Raw genomic sequence first — 22,089 nt, 5'->3', positions numbered from 1 at the left:
GATAAGAACTTAGGTCTGAAATACTTTGTATGTTATAGTTATAGAGTTAAATTTGTAGATCGATTAATACAATATGTACACACGTAAAATGTACTTTCAGTCATTATTAATCGCAAATGTCCCCCACAATTTAGAATGAAAATATCTTTTACTATTTAGATTGAGGTCTAAGAAATAGGGTAAATTTGCCAAAACTACTACATTGATAGAAGGTAAGATCTAATCAATTAGATTAATTAAAAAAATAAATTATTAAATGCAATTTTTGACAATACTTTTTGCATGATTTGAAAGCACAACGCTTTGCTTAATGTGTTTGTTCAGTGTTACGTTTTAAGGGTATGGTAAAGTATATATAAATACAATTAATTTCTTGATTCAAATTGTGTAATTCTGTTTGAACAGAGCGACGTATGATCATCACGCTGAAAAGCGACGAAAAAGGGGCAGCTTATTCTTCAGAAAGAAAAAGGTGTGTATTTAAATAAATATTATGTGTTTATTTTATCATATTTTTTATAATGGAAATCGTTTGAATATATTTGTGGGAATTACTTATTTATTAAAAAAATAGAATTGTTTTTGTACTTTGCAACTTATTAATGGTTTTGTTTTGAAAAAAAAAAATAATAGAAGTATTGATACTTAAAGACCATAATTTGTAACAAGGACGGCAGTTAAAACAGTGTAATAGTCACGAAAGACGTTAAATATTCGTCCGGATCTTAGTATATAGCAATAGTCAAATTACAAAAAATCTTTTTATATTGTATACTACAACGACCTAAGAGCGATGAATTCACAAATGCTAAATTAAAAAACTAATCGTCAGATCTCGTTTTCACGCCGATCACACGACAAGAACTAGTTTTCGAATAAAAAAAAAGAATCATCAAAATCGCTGTAACCAGTTAAAAGTTACCGAATTGAGAACGTCCTTCTTTTTTGAAGTCGGTTAAAAATACTTATCCTAAAAAATACTATTTCCTACAGTAAGTTTCGGTAATATAAAAAAATAACAAGTGAATTTTTCAGCTTACAAATTTACCGGTTCGGAAAAACGATTACATAGTACGTAAAGTTAAGATAAGTTCCTTTGCTCGAAGTCGTGTGAAAGCCGCGTGCGTGCACAGCACAGCTAGCGTAACAGAGTGTGTGTGCAGGACAAGTCGCGCAAGGCCGCGCACTCGTGGCAGGCGGCGCCGCCCGCCGGCCACTGCGACTGGTGCGCGCGCGCCCTCGCCGACGCGCCCGCGCTGCGCTGCGACCGTGAGTACTCGCCGCACACACGCACGAGTGTGAACCACGTGTACACATACGCACAGTACCCCTACTAGTGCTCTCTACTGCGACCGTGAGTACTCGCGCGCACACGCGCACGAGTGTGAAACACACGTGTACACATACGCATACCACCCGTACTATAGTGCGTTCAACGAGCCGAGATACCAAATGTAAGCAAACCAAATGCGAGGTCATTCTACTATGCAGGGTTTTATAACCTTTTTTTACTTACACAAATTTTTAAAATGTAAAATATATTTATATTTTGATAATTACTGAATTAAATATAATTATGTATATAAGATTTTATACTTCTTAAATAATAATTATCGAAATATAAAAATCACCCCGAGCGCTTCAGGACACGGAATGAAATAAAAATAAATAGTACAAAATCAAAGGGCCGTCCGCGGTCCGATTGTTTTCAAGGCCAGTTAAAATATCGTTCGACCTTGCAGAGAGACGTGCAGCAGATAGCAAACAAACAAGATAGAAAGAGATAGACTATATTTTGTTTGTTCCGTCGTCTTGTTTACATTTGGTATCTCTTCTCGTTGAACAAACTATAATGCTCTCTACTGCGACCGTGAGTACTCGCCCGCGCGCACACACGCGCTCGAACGTGCACGAGCGTGAAACACGTGTACACATACTCATACTACCCGTACTAATGCTCTCTACTGCGACCTTGAGAACTCGCCCTCACGCACATACACGCGCTCCGACCTGCACGAGCGTGAAACACACGTGTACACATACGCACAATACCCGTACTAGTGCTCTCTACTGCGACGTGAGTACTCGCCCGCACGCACACGCACACACGCTCGAACGTACACGAGTACGAAATACACGTATACTACGACCGTGAATACTCGCACACGAATATTGGCATAAAAACTTACACGAGTGTGGAATAGATATATACATACATATAAGCATAGTTCAAATTATTCATTGCAAGAACATAGGGGTTCCAATATCTAACCTTGAGGAACGCCGGAAGCTACAGGAACAAATTTTGACTCATTATCAGTAACAACAACTTTTTTGATCCAATGTATGATTTAAACTAGCGACATACTTTGCTCTAAATACCGTTGAATATAATTTTATCCAAAAGGATTTCATGAACAACTCTGTCAAAGGCCTTCCAAAAATCAACGTACTGCAGTCTGTATGCTTATTTTCATCGATAATTTTGAATGAATATGTCCTATCAATTAACAAATTCGTGTGTAACGAAGAGTATATGTAATTATGAACAAGTTTCTCAAAAAATTTTGACAAAGCGGATTATATAATATAGCACTGCCATAAACAACTTACATGCGCATATTTACATTTCAGATTGTACTATGACAGTGCACCAAAATGTGTGTAAAGACTACATCGTGGAATGCAACAAACCTAAATCTTCCAAGGTCTGTATTTTCTATCTTTTATTTAGGTTTAAAAGTATCTATTTATGAATTTTTAACAAACCATTTATGAATTTTAAAACAAAATTTCCTTTCTAATGTTTACGCGAATTTCACTCATTATAATCTGTCCTCCCGTGACCATGGTTGCTCTTAAAGAATCCGGAACGTCAGGCATTTAAAAAACTTAATAAACGGCGATAAAATCCGACAAAGTTGTTTCATTATAACAAATATTTTATGAATATTTATTAACAACAAATATTGATAACATCATAAATTGTTTTAAAACTAATATTTTGATTTGCTACCTTCTAAATTAAGTAATTTTAAAAGATTACTAAAATATTTAAATTCTGTTATTCTAGACTAAAATCAAAACACGTTAATAAATAACGTAAAAATAAGGAGTTAAAAAATAGTTTTTTTTTTTTTTAAGTTGAGATTTATTATATGGTAAATAAATGAATGGGTTAACATTAAACTATGAGTTGAAAACATGTTAGTTTTTATTTAAACTTAGGAACGCGTACACACTGGATTTTGTTTCTAATATAACCTTAATTAAAAAATTACAATAATTCTTTACAGACTTCAGTGGGTAAATCTCTGACAACCAGCAGTGGAAAAAGCAGCAAAAGGAGTTCCGTGTCCGGACAATCGCAAAATTCAAATAGGTAAGTGAAAAATATATATTCAAACTAAAAAAAAATCTTATGAAATAAAATGTAAATATTACAGATTAAAGATTATCAAATATAAAAAAGAGCGAAGTTAAGTATAATTTGTGAGCATAAGCATATTTTTTGTCGCTTTATTTTTTCATTGCAACGATCCGGAACTTGGAAGAGGGTACACAACGAAGGGGGCGCTATTTTGTATAATGCATTTAAATGTTTATTTGCGTGCGATAATGTGCAATTAGGACACGAAATTTTACAATTTATACATTAAACGAATATAATAATGTATTAATATTTGTTTATAAGAAGATACACAAGTATGAGACACCAGTATTTTTATTATTATTATTATCACTTTACTGTCGATCTCCTCTGCTACTTATACTTGCTTTGTATTATCGCTAGATTTTTCTTTTATCTGTTGTTTTATAGCGGTCTTATAAGCGTGTTTCTGTTTTGTTATCTTTCTTCTTTTTATTTTTATTTTTTGGGAGGAAGGGGATGTCTTCTTATAACGATATTGGGTATGAGGATCGATTGGGGTGCGGTCAGGTTCATGCTTATTCAAATAATATTTTTATAAATTGATTTGATTGATATCTATGGCCTGTTCGTGTTAAGAAAACCGTCTTATTAGTGCAACTGGTAATGATTTGTAGAAAATTTATAAATTATTTTTTGTACTGGCCTTTGAAACAGGATTTACAAGTTTTTGAGTCAGGATTAAGAAGATTAAATAAGATCTAGTTTTATGAATAAACATTTCTTACGTTTATTTCTAAAAATCAAAATTAAGTATAGGAAATATGTCGTAGTTATAAAAAGTTGTTGGAACAAATCACTCTGTTAAATTAATAATGGACAAATGGATTTGACGCAATTTTTCATACTCAAAAAGCGTTTTTTTTTTAAACACTTTTTTTCTCACTTTCCATATCATTCGAAATTGTAAATGAAACTACCGCTAGGTATTGATATTGTTTTTTTTTTTTAAGAATAACACTAAAAAAAAGTTATCTGAATTGTGTATGAAACCACCAAATGTAAAATAAAATACGAAATCAAATTAAACAATTACTTTATCGAAGTAGGCTTCAAAAGCACTTTTGAATCATTTTACAAATTATATTTGTTTTTAATAAATTAAATATAGTTGAAGAAAAGCTACCGCTGGTTTTTAATGTGGTTTCTAAGAATAATACTAATGAAAGTAACTGAACTATGCATAGCCAAACGTGGAAAAAAAAATGTGGAAATATCTTAGAAACCCATTAAAAATGAAAAAATGTGAATCTGAAAACTAATATTAGGGCGATGGGACAATGTTGTTATTATTGGTCTGCACTAAAAGCACCTCAATCGTTCTATCATAAGCGAGTGTGGGAGACACAGGCGTGTAATATGTTGGTGTTGGTAGCAAGAAGCAGTCGACGGGGTGCTACTCGCCGTGGCGGCGCGTCGCGACAAAACTCGGCGTGCAGTAAGTTCTACGTCATATGACGTCCACGCCATTAATTTGACGTATTTTCATCGCGGTTGTGATAATTACTGAACTAAAAGCTAAAACTCCCAAAAAGGACTGGAGATTTATAGCTGAAGGGACCAAAAAATGTCCCAAGTAAAAAGTTTGGGCAATTTTGTTTTCTTTTGTTGAGGAATTTAGTGGTGGCGCGTAGGTTTTTTGGGGTGGATACTTTCTGCTAAAAACGAAGCTCAAATTTTTATTTGTAGGTTTAAGTTAGAATTTCTTGCAACTAAATCAAATGTCCATTAATTTTTTTTGGAATATTTAACAAAGGAAAAAAATATTGAAAAAATCACAAAACCCGCGATAAAAATTCGTTAAAAATGTTGTTATTTTTTTCCGATTCTCCCATCGCACGTACCATCGATTCGTCTTCTCTTCGTCATTTTGTCTCGCCGTCGTATACGATAGGTTCTGTTGTTCTTTTTATTTATATGTCTGTTTAGTTCTGTTGATTAGGTCGATTTGGGGGCACTTTTAATGATAAAATTTGCCTTAATTCTGTATACAAACAGTTATTAATTTAAACCACACATGAAACATGTCTTTTCCAAGGTATTAACAAAAAACATTAAAATAGAAGCAATAGTATCGGCATGAGATAGATTTACAATTTATTTATTTATTTATTTATGCATTAAAAAAAACTTAGAACTAACATTACAGTAACAAATAACATTAAATTTAACAAACAATTTAAACAATTCAATAAAAACAAAATAAAAAATATAAAATAATCAATAAATAATAACACTTAAAAAATTCATAAAATTCATAAAAAACAAACATAAATAATAATACAAATTAGTACATTTATATCAATAAAATTAAATCAATGTCAATATGTAACATTAAATTGAAGTTAAGATACTGCTTCTGTTAACTGAATTTTCCTATATAGTTTAGAAATATACTATACAACAATTGTTTAATATTTGTAAGAAATATTCTAATTTTAAACCAACGTCTTGCCCCTTGAAGTTGCCTAAAATGGTCAAAAACATTACATGAATTGATACAGAAATTGTATTGTAATTTCGGTAAATAAGAGACATATGTTAGAAGTGTCCCTAAAGTAATGAAATTACATACATAGACATAAAGTACGTCGTTCGTCATCACACATAAGACTTCGTTCTCGTATCATCCACAACGCCTTACTTGTGTATCTTTCTGTTTATTTTGGAGGTAGTTTGAACTTTCTCTTGACGATATTGCTGTTGTAGTCGTGATCAAGTTTTGATGATTTTTTTGTATTGTTATATTAATTTATTTTTGGTTCTTACAGTTGGCTGTTTTGTATGATTTTTTTTTAAAGAAAAAAAAAGGAAAAAAATCTGTAATTAATGTATTGCAATAAGTATTTAGTTGTGGGCCTTTTCTGCTTTCTGTTTCCTGTTTTAGTTAGATGGTTCTCTCGTTGCTGTGGTAAGATATACTTGAATGATTACTTTTTATAAAATACACTTCAAAGCAGAACAAGCTATATTATGCCCGACATAAACACATACAAATACTTAATACAAGGAATATAAATATGTTATCGTCGACTAAAATACTATTTCTGATTATATATACATATGAGTACGTAAAAAAATATAGAAAAGTATTAAATTGAAATTAAATATGGAACTTCATACTTAGTATACTATTTATATAATTACGCATACATTGTGATTCTTTTAAAAGAGCGTTAGCGTTAATAAATTTATTATGTTGATTTTGGTAACATCTTTAATTGGTTTCTATATATCGTTGTATTTCAAAATTTGCATGCAATTTTTATATTGTGAGCGTCTCGTCTATCAGTGCTTCTTTTTATTATTTAGGCTTCGCTGAATTTTTACTTTATAACTGTATATTAAGAGAATTGTTGAATGATGTATCTGTTGAATATGTTCTTGAAAATTGTAGATAATGTAATTATGGCCCTACTGTTTGTTAATAATGTTAAATTGTACTGTCGGATGAAATTAACCCCGTCTTGAATGTTTGTATATGTATTGAACATGTACATAGTCAATGATTAAAAAAAAAGATTTCAAACAAATGTGTATTAATTGTATTGTGTCTTTCATATTTTCATGTATTAGTGAATATTGTTTTATATGTGTGATTTAATTTTTTTTTTATAATTTTAGCACGAGTCACATTTACAACGATGAAAAGGACGGATCAGATCACAAGCATGATCAGAGCAAGTGAGTAGTTTAACTTCTATTATAATTTCAAAGCTAACTGCCAATGCATAATGTAATATAATGTATAATGTATACTGTACAATGCATAATGTAATATAATGTATAATGTATAACACTCATATTAACCGCGTTATAATTTTTTTACTGTATAGCTTGTCGTTATTTTTTTGTGTTAGAAGTGCGAGATTACATTAGATAGATTAGTTTCACTTTTAAATCAACTAATCAAAAAACCTGCTGACTTGAATTTTGATTCACGGGTGCAGACACGCAATCATTTTTAATTTTAAACATTACTAAATTACACATATAAACAATTAAGTTTGGGTTAAAAGTTTAGGATAAAAGAAAATAAGTGACATAAATCATTACATTCTCGTTAAAAATTCATTAGCTTTATTTCTCAGATGAATCAGATAATAAGTCAGTATTTATGTTTTGTCGTTTGTTATTTCAGTGCATCCGATGATGCGGGAGCGACAGAGTGGCCGGAGGTGTATATAACTCCAGACCAGCTCGGTGAAGAGGCTATATTACTGGGGCTGGGGGCTTCGGAGCCTGATACCTGGGCGGCAGGGGCACCCAAAGGACTCGCTAAGTTAGTAACCCTTAGCATTATTATGTTTATTCGTCAACATTGTAAATATAAAAGAATATGAGGATGGTTGGATGGATGGTTGTTACTTGTATATGCTAAAACCTGAATCAATTGCAACAAAACTTAAGTTGAAAGCTCTACCTTTTAATTACTGTGAGCTTGATATACTGTTAGAAGTTGAAGTTTAATAATTTTTTTATTTTTAAATTCTTACGGGACACACTAGTGTATCTGTATAGTATACCTATATAAGATTTATGGCTCGAAGGACCAAAACTGACAAATAAGATTTTTGCACAGGTCAATCGGCGATAGAGAGACGAAGCGACAGGAGCATATATATGAACTTATTTTGACAGAAAAACATCATTGTCTTACAATACGACTTATGCAAAAGGCGAGTAAAATGGGTTTTTCTTAATTTTTTTTTTATTTGATCTAATATGCATTAAAGCATAAAATTTTATAAATAGGTAAAGGTTAGATAAATTAAAAAAAGGTAAGAAATGGCAATTAACTATTTCTCGGACGATTAAAAGCCAATCAATATGGACGCAACAGCGAAGAATGTCTTAAGTAATAATGCGTGGTTCAGATGTTCGCGGAGGGCATGTCGCGGCTGGGCGGCGTGTCGGAGGCGCAGGTGGCGCGCATGTTCCCGCGCCTGGACGAGCTGTGGGCGCTGCACGCGGCGCTGCTGGGCCGCCTGCGCGCGCGCCAGCGCACACAGCCGCGCGTCGCCTCCGTCGCCGACATCCTGGCCGACACCTTCGCGCCGCCCGCGCACCACCGGCTCAAGGCCGCGTACGGTACGTGTCGGTGTCGGTGTCGCCGAGCTGTGGGCGCTGCACGCGGCGCTGCTGGGCCGCCTGCGCGCGCGCCAGCGCACACAGCCGCGCGTCGCCTCCGTCGCCGACATCCTGGCCGACACCTTCGCGCCGCCCGCGCACCACCGGCTCAAGGCCGCGTACGGTACGTGTCGGTGTCGGTGTCGCCGAGCTGTGGGCGCTGCACGAGCGACCGCGCCGGACGAGCTATGTAATGCCAGTCGATGGAAATTCAGCGATGTTTTATATTTAGTTAGGTTTTTTTACTGCATCAATATAATGTAAGTTTCAGCTTATAATTAGGACGGAAAACGTAATGAATAATACTGCGCGACTCTGAATCAGGTATATCTCTTACTATATAGGTTTTTAATGAAGTAGTGTGATATTGTAAGCAATTAACATTTTTCTAAAAACGTAACGAATCATTTCTCCAGCTATGAATCCTCACAAATTGTCACAGTGCAGTTGACTAACGTTAGTTTATTTAAACTGCAGGCGAGTTCTGCGCGCGACACCGCGACGCGGTGGAGGTGTTCAAGGAGTGTTGTGCGCGCGAGCCGCGCCTGGCGCGCTTCATACGAAAGTGTCAGCAGAACCCGCTGCTGAGGAAGAAGGTGAGGTGACACGTGCGATACACACGCGACACGTGCGACACACACGCGACACGTGCGACATGAGACACGAGCCTTTGACGTGACACGAGCGACACACACATGATACGTGCGACATGTGATACGAGCGTGCGACGCGTGAAATGCGAGCGTATGACCCAACTCTTCACGTGTGGCTCTTACGCGATACATACACGTTACGTGTGACGTGTAGCACGAGCGTGTGATGCGAAACGTATGACCCTTATTTTACCTTGACAGAATCTTCACTTTTACGACACATACACGTGTGACTTGTGGCACGAGCATATGACGCGACACGTATACGACACATGCGATTCGTGACACGAGGTTATTACATCACACTTGCGATTAGAGAAAGAAACTTCGAGATTTCAACCATATTTTGTAACACTCTTACTTACACATTTACATACAACACACATTAACATACAACACACATTAACATACAACATTCTTCCTTCTTACACGTAAACTTTGCGTTAGCGGTTCATACATACGAGTACAAATAACATACACATTCAAACTTGGACTATGTGATGTAATGTCATTGCAACGTTATATGAAAAAAAAATAATAAGTAAAGTTAATGACTATTAATAATGGTTCTTTTAATTTAATAAATACCTTAATTGGCAGGGTGTACCTGAATGTGTGCTATTTGTAGCACAGCGACTCACGAAGTATCCGTTGTTGTTGGAGCCATTACTAAAGACAGCAGGAGATGACGTCACAGAGAGAGAACTACTGCAGAAAGCTCTGTGCGGCGTCAAGGTAATTTCATATTACTATTACTAGCTGCTATCACTACCTTTTGCTTACCAGGTATTTCCTCATTGATTTTTATAATCTGGTTCGATTAATGATGGTTTGTTGGCTTGGCAAAGGCTTGATTATGTGTAGTTAAATTTCATTATATAATCTCATAAACAATATCTGGGTGTATAAAATAGTATATAACTTGACCTGTAAACAAAGGCATTAAGTTGTTTTAGAAATAAACCACTGAGTGTGTTTGTTGTACATATTTATATATTTAATAATTTTCAAATGTCTATGATTTTTATTAAAGAAATAAAATATTCTTCTTCTTAAAAATATAAATGTTTAAAAATATTCAATTTTTTAGGAAATATTAGTGGATGTAGATAACCAAGTAGCAGCTAAGGAACGAGAGGACCGGAAGTTAGAAATATACCACCGTATCGACGCTAAATCCTTCTCAAACTTCCGGGGGAGGAAATTTAAGAAGAGTGATATACTTCAAGGCAATAGGAGCCTAAAGTAAGTAAAAATAAGGTTTTTCTTAGTCTATTCGCGTTAAGAAAATAAATAGTACTCGTCGCTATTAATTTGCTTGACCGAATCAATTGTAGTGAATTAGGACGACTGTTTGAATGGCTTACTTCAACTGATCAATTCGAACACGGCGTTCTAAAGTAAAGTCTAACTTTTTTGTGTGTCTATTTTCACAATATCTCCGTAAAATATTTGTAATCTGAATATATAATTGTATATGTATTCCGTGAGTATCATACGAATTACGATTACAATTTTTATTCTAGATTTGAGGGTGTAGCAACATTGATGCAGGGACGGAGTAAGATGCAAACATTGCTTGTGATAGTTTTAACGGATGTGTTGTTTTTCTTGCACGACAACAACAATAAATATACTTTCTTCACACCAGACAACAAAGTAAGTTAATAACTTTTATCATATTGTAATCGTATGAATTTTTTGCATATTTATGGTCACTGGAACTCGTGTGAGATATAGTTGACTTAATGTATACCTATATGTTGACCGTATGTATATGTAATTAGTAACTATTGGTAACACGTGGGTGTCGGAAGAGGCGACTAAGAGATAACACAGTTCCACTACCACCTTGGAACTTAAAAAGCCGACCGGTGGCGGGATAAACATCCAACTGCTGGCTGTGTAATACACAGACCGAAGACGGACAGTAGCGTCTTCGGTGCGACAAAGCCAGCCAAACACATGAGTTCACGCCATTTTTGCTGCAAACTTGTGGAGGTCTATGTCCAGCAGTAGACTGTGATAGGCTGAAGTGATGTGATGAATACAACTATCTTTACTATTATATTTTGAAGCACTTTAAAATTTTAGTGTTACATTTCTGTGGTAAGGAAAGCTAGGGCTAATGTTTGCGACCCTTTTTTTATATATAACTTTGACGGCAAATAAGTGCACGGCTTACCTGATGATTAGGGACTACCGTAGCTTATAGAAGTCTGAAATACCAGAAGCGCTAGTGTGTTGCTGACCTTATCCCCAATTTCCCCCCAAGAGAACCTTATTCACCGATTGAAACCGATATTATTTAGCTGTGATCTTCAGTAATGTCAAGGTACCTCGCCAGTCCGGCTGCTCATATTTTGAGCTGGAAATTTTCCACCACAGTTAATCACCCTAGTGCTACATAATAGTCTATTTTTGTGTGCATTTGTATTTGTAGACGGGTGTGGTGTCCTTGTGGAAGCTACTGGTGCGCGAAAAGGCCGGAGCAGAGGGTCGTGGCCTGTACCTCATCTGCAACGGGCCGCCCGAGCCCGAGATGTTCGAGCTGCGCGTGCACCGCCCCAAGGACATCGCGCACTGGATACACGCCGTCAGGTGAACATGTCGCTTACTGTACCTCATCTGCAACGGGCCGCCCGAGCCCGAGATGTTCGAGCTGCGCGTGCACCGCCCCAAGGACATCGCGCACTGGATACACGCCGTCAGGTGAACATGTCGCTTACTGTACCTCATCTGCAACGGGCCGCCCGAGCCCGAGATGTTCGAGCTGCGCGTGCACCGCCCCAAGGACATCGCGCACTGGATACACGCCGTCAGGTGAACATGTCGCTTACTGTACCTCATCTGCAACGGGCCCCGCCCGGGCGTGCTCGAATAGTTGAGCGTGCTCGGGTATTTGAACTTGTTCGAGTATGTGAGGGTTCTCGATTACTTGAACGTGTGCGAATATTTGAGCGAGCTCGAGTGCATGCACGTGCATGCATTCTGTGTTGAGTTCTATTTGAAATGTAATATTATCGTTTGTTTTTTAAATAAAAACAGAACCATGGTTACTCATTGAACCCATTATGGGTATAGCGATAACTCTTCTATTTTTCACTTGATTTAATAGTAAGTTCACCCTGGGACAGTTTAAAAAGTGTGTAAAGAATTGATCATTTTTAGGTGTTTTTTACTGGTTTGAAAAATTAGACTTGTTAAATAAAAAAAAAATAAAAATAAAAAATAACACTAACTTAAGGTCTGTTTTTTTGGAATTGTCCTAATTGGTAAACAAATATGGCGTACTTATGACCACAGACAATTAGAGTATAGTGTAGCTTAGTGAAGTGACACAAAGAGCAAATGAATGAACAATATCAATAAGCCATAGACAAAGTAAAATTAATTTTACATCGAAATATTTAATGATACCATATTGCTGAAATTATTTCAAAAACTAATAATATATTAAATAATTTTGTTAATAATTAGTAAAGGTATAAAATTACGAAAAAAAAATCGAACATCTTTATATAAACAAATTTATATTTCTTAAATATAAATAACCTGTTAGAAATTAGTTGCTCTTTGACTAGAATAGATAATTAAAAAAATACGTACTGATTTATTCATTACAATAGTAAAGTAAAATATTGAAATACAAAATAAAACGCCAATAAGAAATTTATTTACTTTATTTTCTAATAACTGTCCATACTTCCTAATGAATCGCAAGATTCTTCAGAGACGTGGATATTGAAACCTGGGGATTCTGATGCAGCATCCATGATTCCGTCAAGCTGCATCATTTTATCTTCTTCTTTTATGATATGTTCGATATTTTTTTTCCACGACACCGCACTTATTTGATTTAAGCCTTCTTTTAAAAGCTCCTTGACTTCTGCCATTTTGAAACTTTTATTATTTTTGCCTATATAACCTTTTACTTGAGCCCATATGAGTTCTATAGGGTTTAACTCGCAATGGTAGGGTGGAAGACGTAAGACTATTATATTTTTGCAGGCTGCCATTTCGTCAATAACTTTTTTGTTATAATCATCTTTATTAATTTTTTTTAAAAGCTCAGCTTTTATTTCGTTTTCATCATAACTTAAATCATTTTCTAACAACCACGCTTGTATGTCTGCCTTCCGCCAACTCATGTTAGGCACTTTGACAGCTAGTTTTGAGTGGTACGGTGCGTTGTCTAAAATTATTACTGACCCAGGTTCCACTTTTATTTAAAATATTAGCAAACCACTTCTCATAATTATATGCATCCATTTATATTATCCAATTATTATTAACGAACAATCAATTTTAAAATATTTTTAAATCAATTATTTGTTAAAATCGATTAAAGGTATTGTTAAATCGAATTAATAAGAAAAAAGTCTAAAAAAAGTCTATAAAAGTGTATTTAGTAAAAAAAAACATTTAACTTTGGTGAAAAATAAACTATTTTAGAAACATTGTTATTGACTAAATAAAAAGCAAGCAATTAATTATATTAAATTTGATTATCGATTTAATCGATTTATTTGTTTATTGAAAATATTATTTATTATGGCAACCCTAAACTACAGACTTTTGCTTCATACATTCATTTGACTTCCATATTGCTTTCATAGTGATATAGCAACCTACTATAAGGTTTTCCGTCAACCGAGAATTCATCACTACTGCGACGTAAAATACACAGTAGGCATATTCATAAGTAGGAAATTATATTTTGTATTTATTTTATATGTAACCAATAAAGGACAGGCAGAGAAGCCATAAAAAAATATTATTGCAACTGCGTGGTTGGTCGATGGACAGTAGGTTGTTGTGCCCATGTCATGAAATTATTTGGTTTTTGGGCTGAAAAAGGTTTCAAGATTTTATAAATCTACCTGCCTAGTTTTTAGATAATTCTGTTAACGTACGAATCCGATTAGTAAAACAAAAATAACAAAACAATGATTTTTTATTTCAGAAACCTTCTTGTAATTATCCACAAAAAAAAAAAAACAAAAAATGAAACACCTGGACCTGCAAAACTATATCATTTTTCTAATTCATACTTGTTAGTACTACTAACTTAATATATAATTATTATTCTCAGTGACTGTCCACTCGGGGCCGAAACCCCCATACAAAGTGGACAGTCCCCTATATATTTCGTTTATGTGATATGGTCGGTAAAAAAGATGCCAAAAATAAAATTTACAACAAAATAAGGGGGCCGTCTGTGTCTTAAAAAAAGTCGACCCTATTAATATTATTGTCACATTATTTGTATTTACTATGAATAAAAAACCTTGCGCCGGCGGCACATTCTCTCTAACATCTAAAAAAAGGACTAATAACATTGTACTCCACGAAGCTCTCATTGGGTAATCCTAAGTCTCATCCTAAAGTCTCAAAATTTTTACCTGTGAACTACAGTAAACGTTTATGCCGTTGCTATGTGGTATACTTTAATATTATATGGGATAGCGTTAAAAATGTTCAGGATGAAATTGATATTCAGAAATATTCATAATATAAAATAAAACCTTTACAATGAACACTTTACCATAAATGATTGACATTTGCAATATTTTGTAAGCATTTTTTTTGTGTGCTCAACATAAAAAAAAGAAGAAAAAAAAAACAATTAATAACAAAATACAAATAAATAACAAATTGCCTTACTGTAATATTATTTAACAAGTTATAATTCGTGAAATTTTAAAATATAGTTAAAGAACATGGCCTATTTTATCGCTCATGCTGTTCATTCACTTATACTCATTCACTTCTAAAAATATTATGACCACATCCCTATTTGCCTTATAAAAAAAGATATTGAAATGTCATATTCGAAAATATTGGTTATCTGTACTCTCGGAATTCGTATTTTGTAGTTTTTATGTGTTTAAAATGATAAATTGATATTTGTTTTTAGTGAAATAAATAGTAAATGGAGTTTTACAAATGTCCGTAAGCTAATATGTTGTGAAAGTGAGTGATAAATGCGGAAAAAACGTGAATTACGATTGACAGCGGTTTGTTTACCAATTAGGACTCTTCCAAAAAAACAAGATATACGATGAAACCCTCAAGTTATAACGTAATTATATATTACATAGAGCTGCAGTACAAAGTTGCCCAGAGGAGGTAGAAGAGATGGAAGCGGGTCTGACGGCTACCTCTGCGGAGGAGAGGCAGAGGCAGCTTGAAGCGAGGCACGAGAATATAAGACTGATAACAGGTATGGAAATTGATGCAATTGAACATTCATTTACCTTCTCTCATATGTACCAGTACAATTCGCTGGTGTTCGCTGGTCGAATCGCTGATGTTTTCGGAATATAAGTAAATACATTGTTTGTTATTTTGAAACTAGTTATCTATATACTAATAATATAATAGTTCTAATCATATATACAATAAAGTACAAGTATATAGGATTAAGGGCTGACATTGTTCTAAAATAATACACTAAAATCACCTTTCTAAATCTCTTTGTTTAAAATTACGCTGTGTGCTAATGTATACATAATTCGATAGAAAGTGACGAGAACTGATGACCTAATGTCTAGGAATGGTCTTCTGAAGTATGTTCGAATATCGTATAAGATGCCTAAAATGGACATATACTGAAGTATAATAAATTAGTCGAATTTTTTGTTTTATATATGTATTATGTATGTATGTATTTTACAGTTTTACATGAAATATAATGTGAGATATTTTTTGCAATCATCAAACAGATGAAACTCCTTGGTGGCATATTGAAGGTGAATTTCTTTTAATCTGCCTACTTCGATTGATATTTGCATGTGTTTAACCTTTTATAAAAATAAAAAAAAAAACTCAGTATTTACTCTTTTGTAAATAATTATTTCAACAATATTTTTATTACTTGAATGTTACTTACTCCAATAACTTAACATTTTTTTAATGCATTAATTTTTATCTGAGTACTAGTTTTTTATTTATATGTTATTATTATGTCTGCTCTCTTTGCAATGTTAGTTACTTCTATACAAAACATATATATTGCATGTTTGTATACCTAATATATTAATCAACTTGGTGTTATTTGTACTTTATTATAATATATATCTTAAGTAATTAAAACTATATAAATTATAACTATGATGGTAGAGCAAAACTGTATCAAAAGTAGCAAAAAAAAAATTGGAACAAATTTTTCGGATTTTATCACGGTTTGTTTATTTTTATAAGTGCCTGACGTTCCTGATACTTTACAGCAAACTTTACGACGGGAGTTCTTCATTAAAAAACTTAATAAACCGCGATAAAATCCCAAAAAGTTTTATTAGTTGTTTCATTATAATGAGTGAAATTCGCGTAAACATTAGAAAAGAACAAGTCAGTTTTGATAATACCAAATTTAATCATTGTAATGTGGGTGGGTAAATTGAAATTTTTAATAATTTGACCATATTTTGACCTATCCAGAGGCTTTAAGGGCTAAAGACAGAGAGCACGCTCAACTTCTAGAAGAGAAAATGGCTTTACACATGAAGATGGTGGGTCACACGGGATCTTCTACACTAGACGTACCTAACACAGGTAACCTAGATATTTAGTATTGAAATTTTATTCAATGTTATTTTTTAAAAAAATATATGAAATTAAAATCAAAGCAATAAAGATATTTTAGTAATTTGGTGTGTGTCAAAAACGGTTAAGTTATAAGTTACTCAATGAAATTTTTTCATAAACCTTTTAGGGTAGCAAATTCTACTTTTGCTCTGGTTCAGACAACTTGGGAGTTTTGGGAGAGAACATTTAGTTGAAGTATCATTTGGACATATCCTCTATGCTACCTCAATAGACTTTCGATGTATGTTTCATGTTAATATTTGTGTATTTTAGGCGGGTCATCACACTTATTCCCGGGCGGGCTGGTGTTCCCGGAGTACGTCCGGTTGGCCGCGCCCTCGCCCCACACGCATGCGCTATGGCAAGAGGTCTGCAAGGTCGTCAAGGTAAGAGAAAACTTATAAACTTACAAAAGAAAATAAAAAATAAAGTTCGGAATTAGAAATTTTTCCCATAATAGTCAGGTAAACACAAGCTCATGTACATCTATTATCATAAAAGTAAGAGGAGTGAAAAGGAATTTCAAGAAGAAAATTATTGTCAGAAGAAACACGGTGTTCATGGGAATCACCAAGGAATTTGGAACGTTCTTTTAGATAGGAAGGGGTAAGGAGATTAAATAAAATCGAGTACAGTAGGTTATAGATATGAGTATTCCTGCGAAGGCGAATTGATCATATCTGCGTAAGTCTAAATATTAATCTTATACATAAATCCTATGTGCAAGAGTAAGTTTAGTAGGAATTGGTAGTAGACTACGTAATCTGCCGAGAGACCCAACCGAAGCGAAGGCCTTGCGACTAATTTCACATATCAGTGGACCCCAAGAGAGATGTTGGTTGAAGATAACACCTAAGTTTCTCATATTTTCGCTATATGGAATGGTGAATCCGGTAATGTAACTGGAGGTAGTCCAGACTTATTAATACGGATGAGCAGTTTCGAGCTTCCTATAATAACGACTTTTTTTTTGTTTGGATTTATATTTAGGCCGTACGTAATGGAGTAAACATTTACCAAAAGCTAAAAGGTCGTTATTTATGCTCGATACACACTGAAATATGTTATGAAGAGTGTAAGAGTATATTTGTAGATTATCTGCATAGGGGTGAGGTGTTGGAAAGAAGTTATTACATTACTAATAGTGTTTATAAATATTGAAAACAAAAGAGGGTATAGAACGCCACCTTGCGGGACACCGGTATTGACCACTGACCATTGAAACGTTTTGAATAATTAATTTTTTTTATATTTTATTAAGTTGCTTTTTGACTTTGATCAATACTTTTATAATATCCTCAATCATACCATGTATTTATTATAATATAGATTTTAAATTTAAAATATAATTATAGACATCTATACTAAAAATTATATTACCATCAACGAGTGGACTCCTCTTTTTTTTTTTCTTTTTTTTTTTATAAATATTTACACAATACACACACGGTCGTCTGTTCCTAAAGTAAGCAACTTAATGCTTGTGTTATAGGTAACAGCCGACCGGTATATAGCTACATTTTTTTTTTTTCGATAAACATACTTATAAATAATACATATATAAATATATAAATAAATATTTATATTACACCCAGACTCGGGGTGGGAATCGAACCCACAACCCTCGGAGCAGAAAGCAGGGTCACTACAAACTGCGCCAACGGGCTAGTCTTACATAGAGAAAGTGGCGTTTGCTTAGCTGTCGGATGTAACAGGGCTGAATCAGTCAATCAATGAGTTAACGAACGTGTCCGTGCAGGATGCGTTGGAGGCGTCCAGTGCGGGCTGGTCCATGTGGGCGGGGGGCGGGGCGCTCGGCCGCTCCACCAGCTCGGCGGGGGAGCGCCACTCCTCCACGTACCAGAGCCCCGCCCTGCCGCGTCGCGCGGACACCTTCGCGGGCTTCGACGCGCAACAGCATCGCGGTAAGTGCACGAAGATACGATGCGATATCGTACCATACCATATCATATAGTCATATACCATACTCGCAGAACTCTAAAAAATAGGAGCGGGTAAGCGGCACTATTGCGGCCTAGTACCTCTGGTGCTTTTTTTTAATTTTTGTACAGCATTTTCTAAAGCAAATCGAACAAAATACTTGAATTATTTTAGTGAAATTTTCTTGTGAAATAAACTGTCAAGCAGTTTGGCGGATTACGAACTCGCGTCACTATTTTCCCTTTTTAACCGACTTACAAAAAGGACGAGGTTCTCAATTCGATGGTTATTTTTTTTGATAACATACATGTTACCTTAAAATTTGACTCGGTGGACCGATTTCGATGATTTTTTTTATCGAAATGCGTTATTACTATTTTATCGTCGACCTACATTGTATTATACCATATAACTTTCTGATTAGGTGTATCGATTTTGATGATTCTTGTTTTAATCGAAAGCTGATGCTTGTCTTGTTTCCATTTAAATTTGATGACTACTTTTGGGTAATGTTTGATAACGCGTATTTAATTGATTATTATTTCGTCTACCTACGTTGTATTGCTTGTCAATGCAATTGAAGTCGGTTTTTTGTTTGTTTGCGAGCAAACATAATCATGTATATTTTTTTCGTTTTTGTCTTACACAAACATTATTATTAAGGTGTAGCAGTTCGACTGTCAGCATCAGATACACCCACTACGGAGGGTGGAGAGGGGGAAGGTCGCGGAGAGAGTGATCTTCAGGCGAAGATCTTCAGGGACGAAGCCGATGCGGCACTTAAACTACAACATGCTATATACACCCTCGCTTGTATAGTTTGGCAGCAGCTCACTACAATACACAGGTATGTCTTAGCAATAGAAGCTTAAAATCACCTTATGCTTACTTGTTTCGCCCTGTTAGGGAGATTTTAATCGTTAAATGGCTTGGAACTAACGCCTTTTTGCACGCTTCTATAGAGGATGTTCTTTATCCTCACAAAATTAAAAGTACCGAAAGCAATTACTCTTAAATCTCTAAAATTTTTTTATAACAATGCATTAATGTGCTATAAAATACACACTGTTGTACAGAATACACATCAAGCTATAAATTAAATACCACTTGACGAAATAAATTGGTTTTGAAGTGAAAACTTCTTTTGGCGCACTGCACACGCATTTTTTCGTACGTAATAAGTTCCAGGCTGTTCCGTCACGCTCTGGGGTGAAAGGCTCGATCGGGTGAACTCGGGATCAACGAGTGTACCCGTCATCTTCATCGAATTATCTGCACAATGATATTTAAACTATCCTGATTCCGTAAATTAAAAAGCGTAAAATGATAAAAATAGTTACGAAGAAGACGCAAATATTTTTTTTTATCGTAAAACACTCTTTAATGCTTCGCATTGATTCGTGCAATATTTGGTTCCAATTAATTGAATAATTTTTAGTGGTGAATTGAGGGAGCACGTGGTACAAATCATAACTTCGGAGTCGCGTACTTTTGAATTTTCTAAATTTAGTTATACTATAAAGATGGCGAACAAAAGTTCGGTCAGCCTGATGGCAAGCAAGTACCATAGGCCATGGACGCCTGCAGGACCAGTAGCGCAACAAGCGTATTGCAGACCCTACCTTTGATCCTCCCCAGGAGCTATGGCCACCTTATTCATTATTTGCTTATATTTGTACAAACACTATCTTATACTGAGTTCTGAGATTTCGTAATAGATGGCGCTATTGGTATTTTCAGTCATCATTATCATTATCATTACAGCCTATACAGTCCACTGCTGGACATAGGCCTCTACAAGTTTACGCGCCAAAAACGACGTGAACTCATGTGTTTTACCCATCGTCACCACGCTGGGCAGGCGGGTTGGTGACCGCAGTACTGGCTTTGTCGCACCGAAGACGCTGCTGCCCGTCTTCGGCCTGTGTATTTCAAAGCCAGCAGTTGGATGGTTATCCCGCCATCGGTCGGCTTCTTAAGTTCCAAGGTGGTTGTGGAACCTTGTTATCCCTTAGTCGCCTCTTACGACACCCACGGGAAGAGAGAGGGTGGCTAAATTCTTTAGTGCCGTAGCCACACAGCACATTATATATAGTATTTTCAGTCGCGCTTATATTATTATGTATTTAATAAGTCTTATTAAATTTGGTGGAATGTAAAATTTATACTCTTTAAATATACTGTTGGTGCACCATTTTTTTTTAATTTTCAAACCTTGCTGCACCTCTTGTTTTGACACGTCAAGAACTGGGTGTTATACAATAAGTTATAAAGAAATCATCTCAGTCATAATTCATCATTTATCATCAATTCAATATATGTATTAAAACATACAACTGTCTAATATTTAGGAGAAAGCACGCGGGCAAGTACAGCTTACTACCGTTGGGTAGGCACGCTCATGGAGTTTTAGTCACTATTAATCACTTCGATCGAAAGCGCATTTTACAAAAACTGTCGTTCATATGTTGTTACTAGGCGACTATATTGTTCTGAATATGGATTACGTGAATTAGTTAAGTTCTGAGTGAGAATGTGTTTCAATTTTGAATCTCAAAACAGTTGAAAGTATTAAGATTAATGCTATTGTTTAGTCGCAGCGTCGATTGGAATCTGTCAGGTTACGTACGAAAATGAGTACGTACGAATTAGAAGAGGCCTGACACCGCTTCAGTGTTTTGAAGAGCTCTATGTGTCGAACGCCGGTATTTGGGATTCCAGCGTGGACATACTAATGTTAGTGACAAATCTCGCGAAGGACGCCCAAAATCCGCCTTCACTGAAGATAACATCATTACTGCGAGACAACTAATTCTCGAAAATCGTCATGTGACGTATCGAGAGATAGAGGCTCTATTAGGCATCTCAGGGACAACCATTCAGAAGATCTTGCATGAAGCGCTTGGTGTGAGAAAGCTATTTTGCCGTTGGATAACGCATCTGCTTTCCGGCGATTATAAGGCGGCTCGCGTCAGATGATGTAAGAAAACAGCAAAGGTTCAACCGAGGAGAGTCAAATCACGTCTATGACATCATCAGTGGTGACGAATCTTGGATCTATGCCTACGATCCTGATTCCGTACAACAATCTACAATCTGGGTCTTTCAAGACGAGCCCAAGCCGACTAAAGTTGTTCGTTCTCGAAGCACTTCAAAGAAAATGATGGCCACGTTCGTTGGAAAAACCGGCCATGTTGCGACTATAGCACTTGAAGACCGTAGAACAGTTAACGCAGAGTGACAAGCCACAGTTTGTTTACCAAAAGTCATCGCCGAACTTCGAAAATCTAACTCAAAGCGACGCATCATCCTGCACCACGACAACGCAAGCTCACACAGCGCTCG

The 22,089-nt window shown here is 35.3% G+C and overlaps 1 protein-coding gene across 1 annotated transcript in view; it reads left to right on the top strand.

Moving 5' to 3' along the window:
* Nucleotides 1–22,089, top strand: part of LOC123664405 (rho guanine nucleotide exchange factor 28) — a 41,845-nt gene that overhangs the window by 5,461 nt on the left and 14,295 nt on the right. The window contains exons 8-25 of the mRNA XM_045598950.1: nucleotides 406–472; nucleotides 1,164–1,269; nucleotides 2,635–2,708; nucleotides 3,297–3,382; nucleotides 7,055–7,114; nucleotides 7,572–7,712; nucleotides 8,013–8,109; nucleotides 8,308–8,521; nucleotides 9,038–9,156; nucleotides 9,814–9,948; nucleotides 10,304–10,458; nucleotides 10,740–10,872; nucleotides 11,657–11,814; nucleotides 15,318–15,439; nucleotides 16,657–16,770; nucleotides 17,077–17,189; nucleotides 18,563–18,728; nucleotides 19,408–19,591. Coding sequence (XP_045454906.1) covers nucleotides 406–472; nucleotides 1,164–1,269; nucleotides 2,635–2,708; nucleotides 3,297–3,382; nucleotides 7,055–7,114; nucleotides 7,572–7,712; nucleotides 8,013–8,109; nucleotides 8,308–8,521; nucleotides 9,038–9,156; nucleotides 9,814–9,948; nucleotides 10,304–10,458; nucleotides 10,740–10,872; nucleotides 11,657–11,814; nucleotides 15,318–15,439; nucleotides 16,657–16,770; nucleotides 17,077–17,189; nucleotides 18,563–18,728; nucleotides 19,408–19,591 — 2,244 coding nt within the window. The remainder of the gene's footprint in view (nucleotides 1–405; nucleotides 473–1,163; nucleotides 1,270–2,634; nucleotides 2,709–3,296; nucleotides 3,383–7,054; nucleotides 7,115–7,571; nucleotides 7,713–8,012; nucleotides 8,110–8,307; nucleotides 8,522–9,037; nucleotides 9,157–9,813; nucleotides 9,949–10,303; nucleotides 10,459–10,739; nucleotides 10,873–11,656; nucleotides 11,815–15,317; nucleotides 15,440–16,656; nucleotides 16,771–17,076; nucleotides 17,190–18,562; nucleotides 18,729–19,407; nucleotides 19,592–22,089) is intronic.

This window comes from Melitaea cinxia, chromosome 22 (genome assembly GCF_905220565.1).
Source record: "Melitaea cinxia chromosome 22, ilMelCinx1.1, whole genome shotgun sequence".
Lineage (NCBI taxonomy): Eukaryota > Metazoa > Arthropoda > Insecta > Lepidoptera > Nymphalidae > Melitaea > Melitaea cinxia.
Note: the sequence above shows the minus strand (reverse complement) of the source record. Positions and strands in the feature narration are given on the sequence as shown.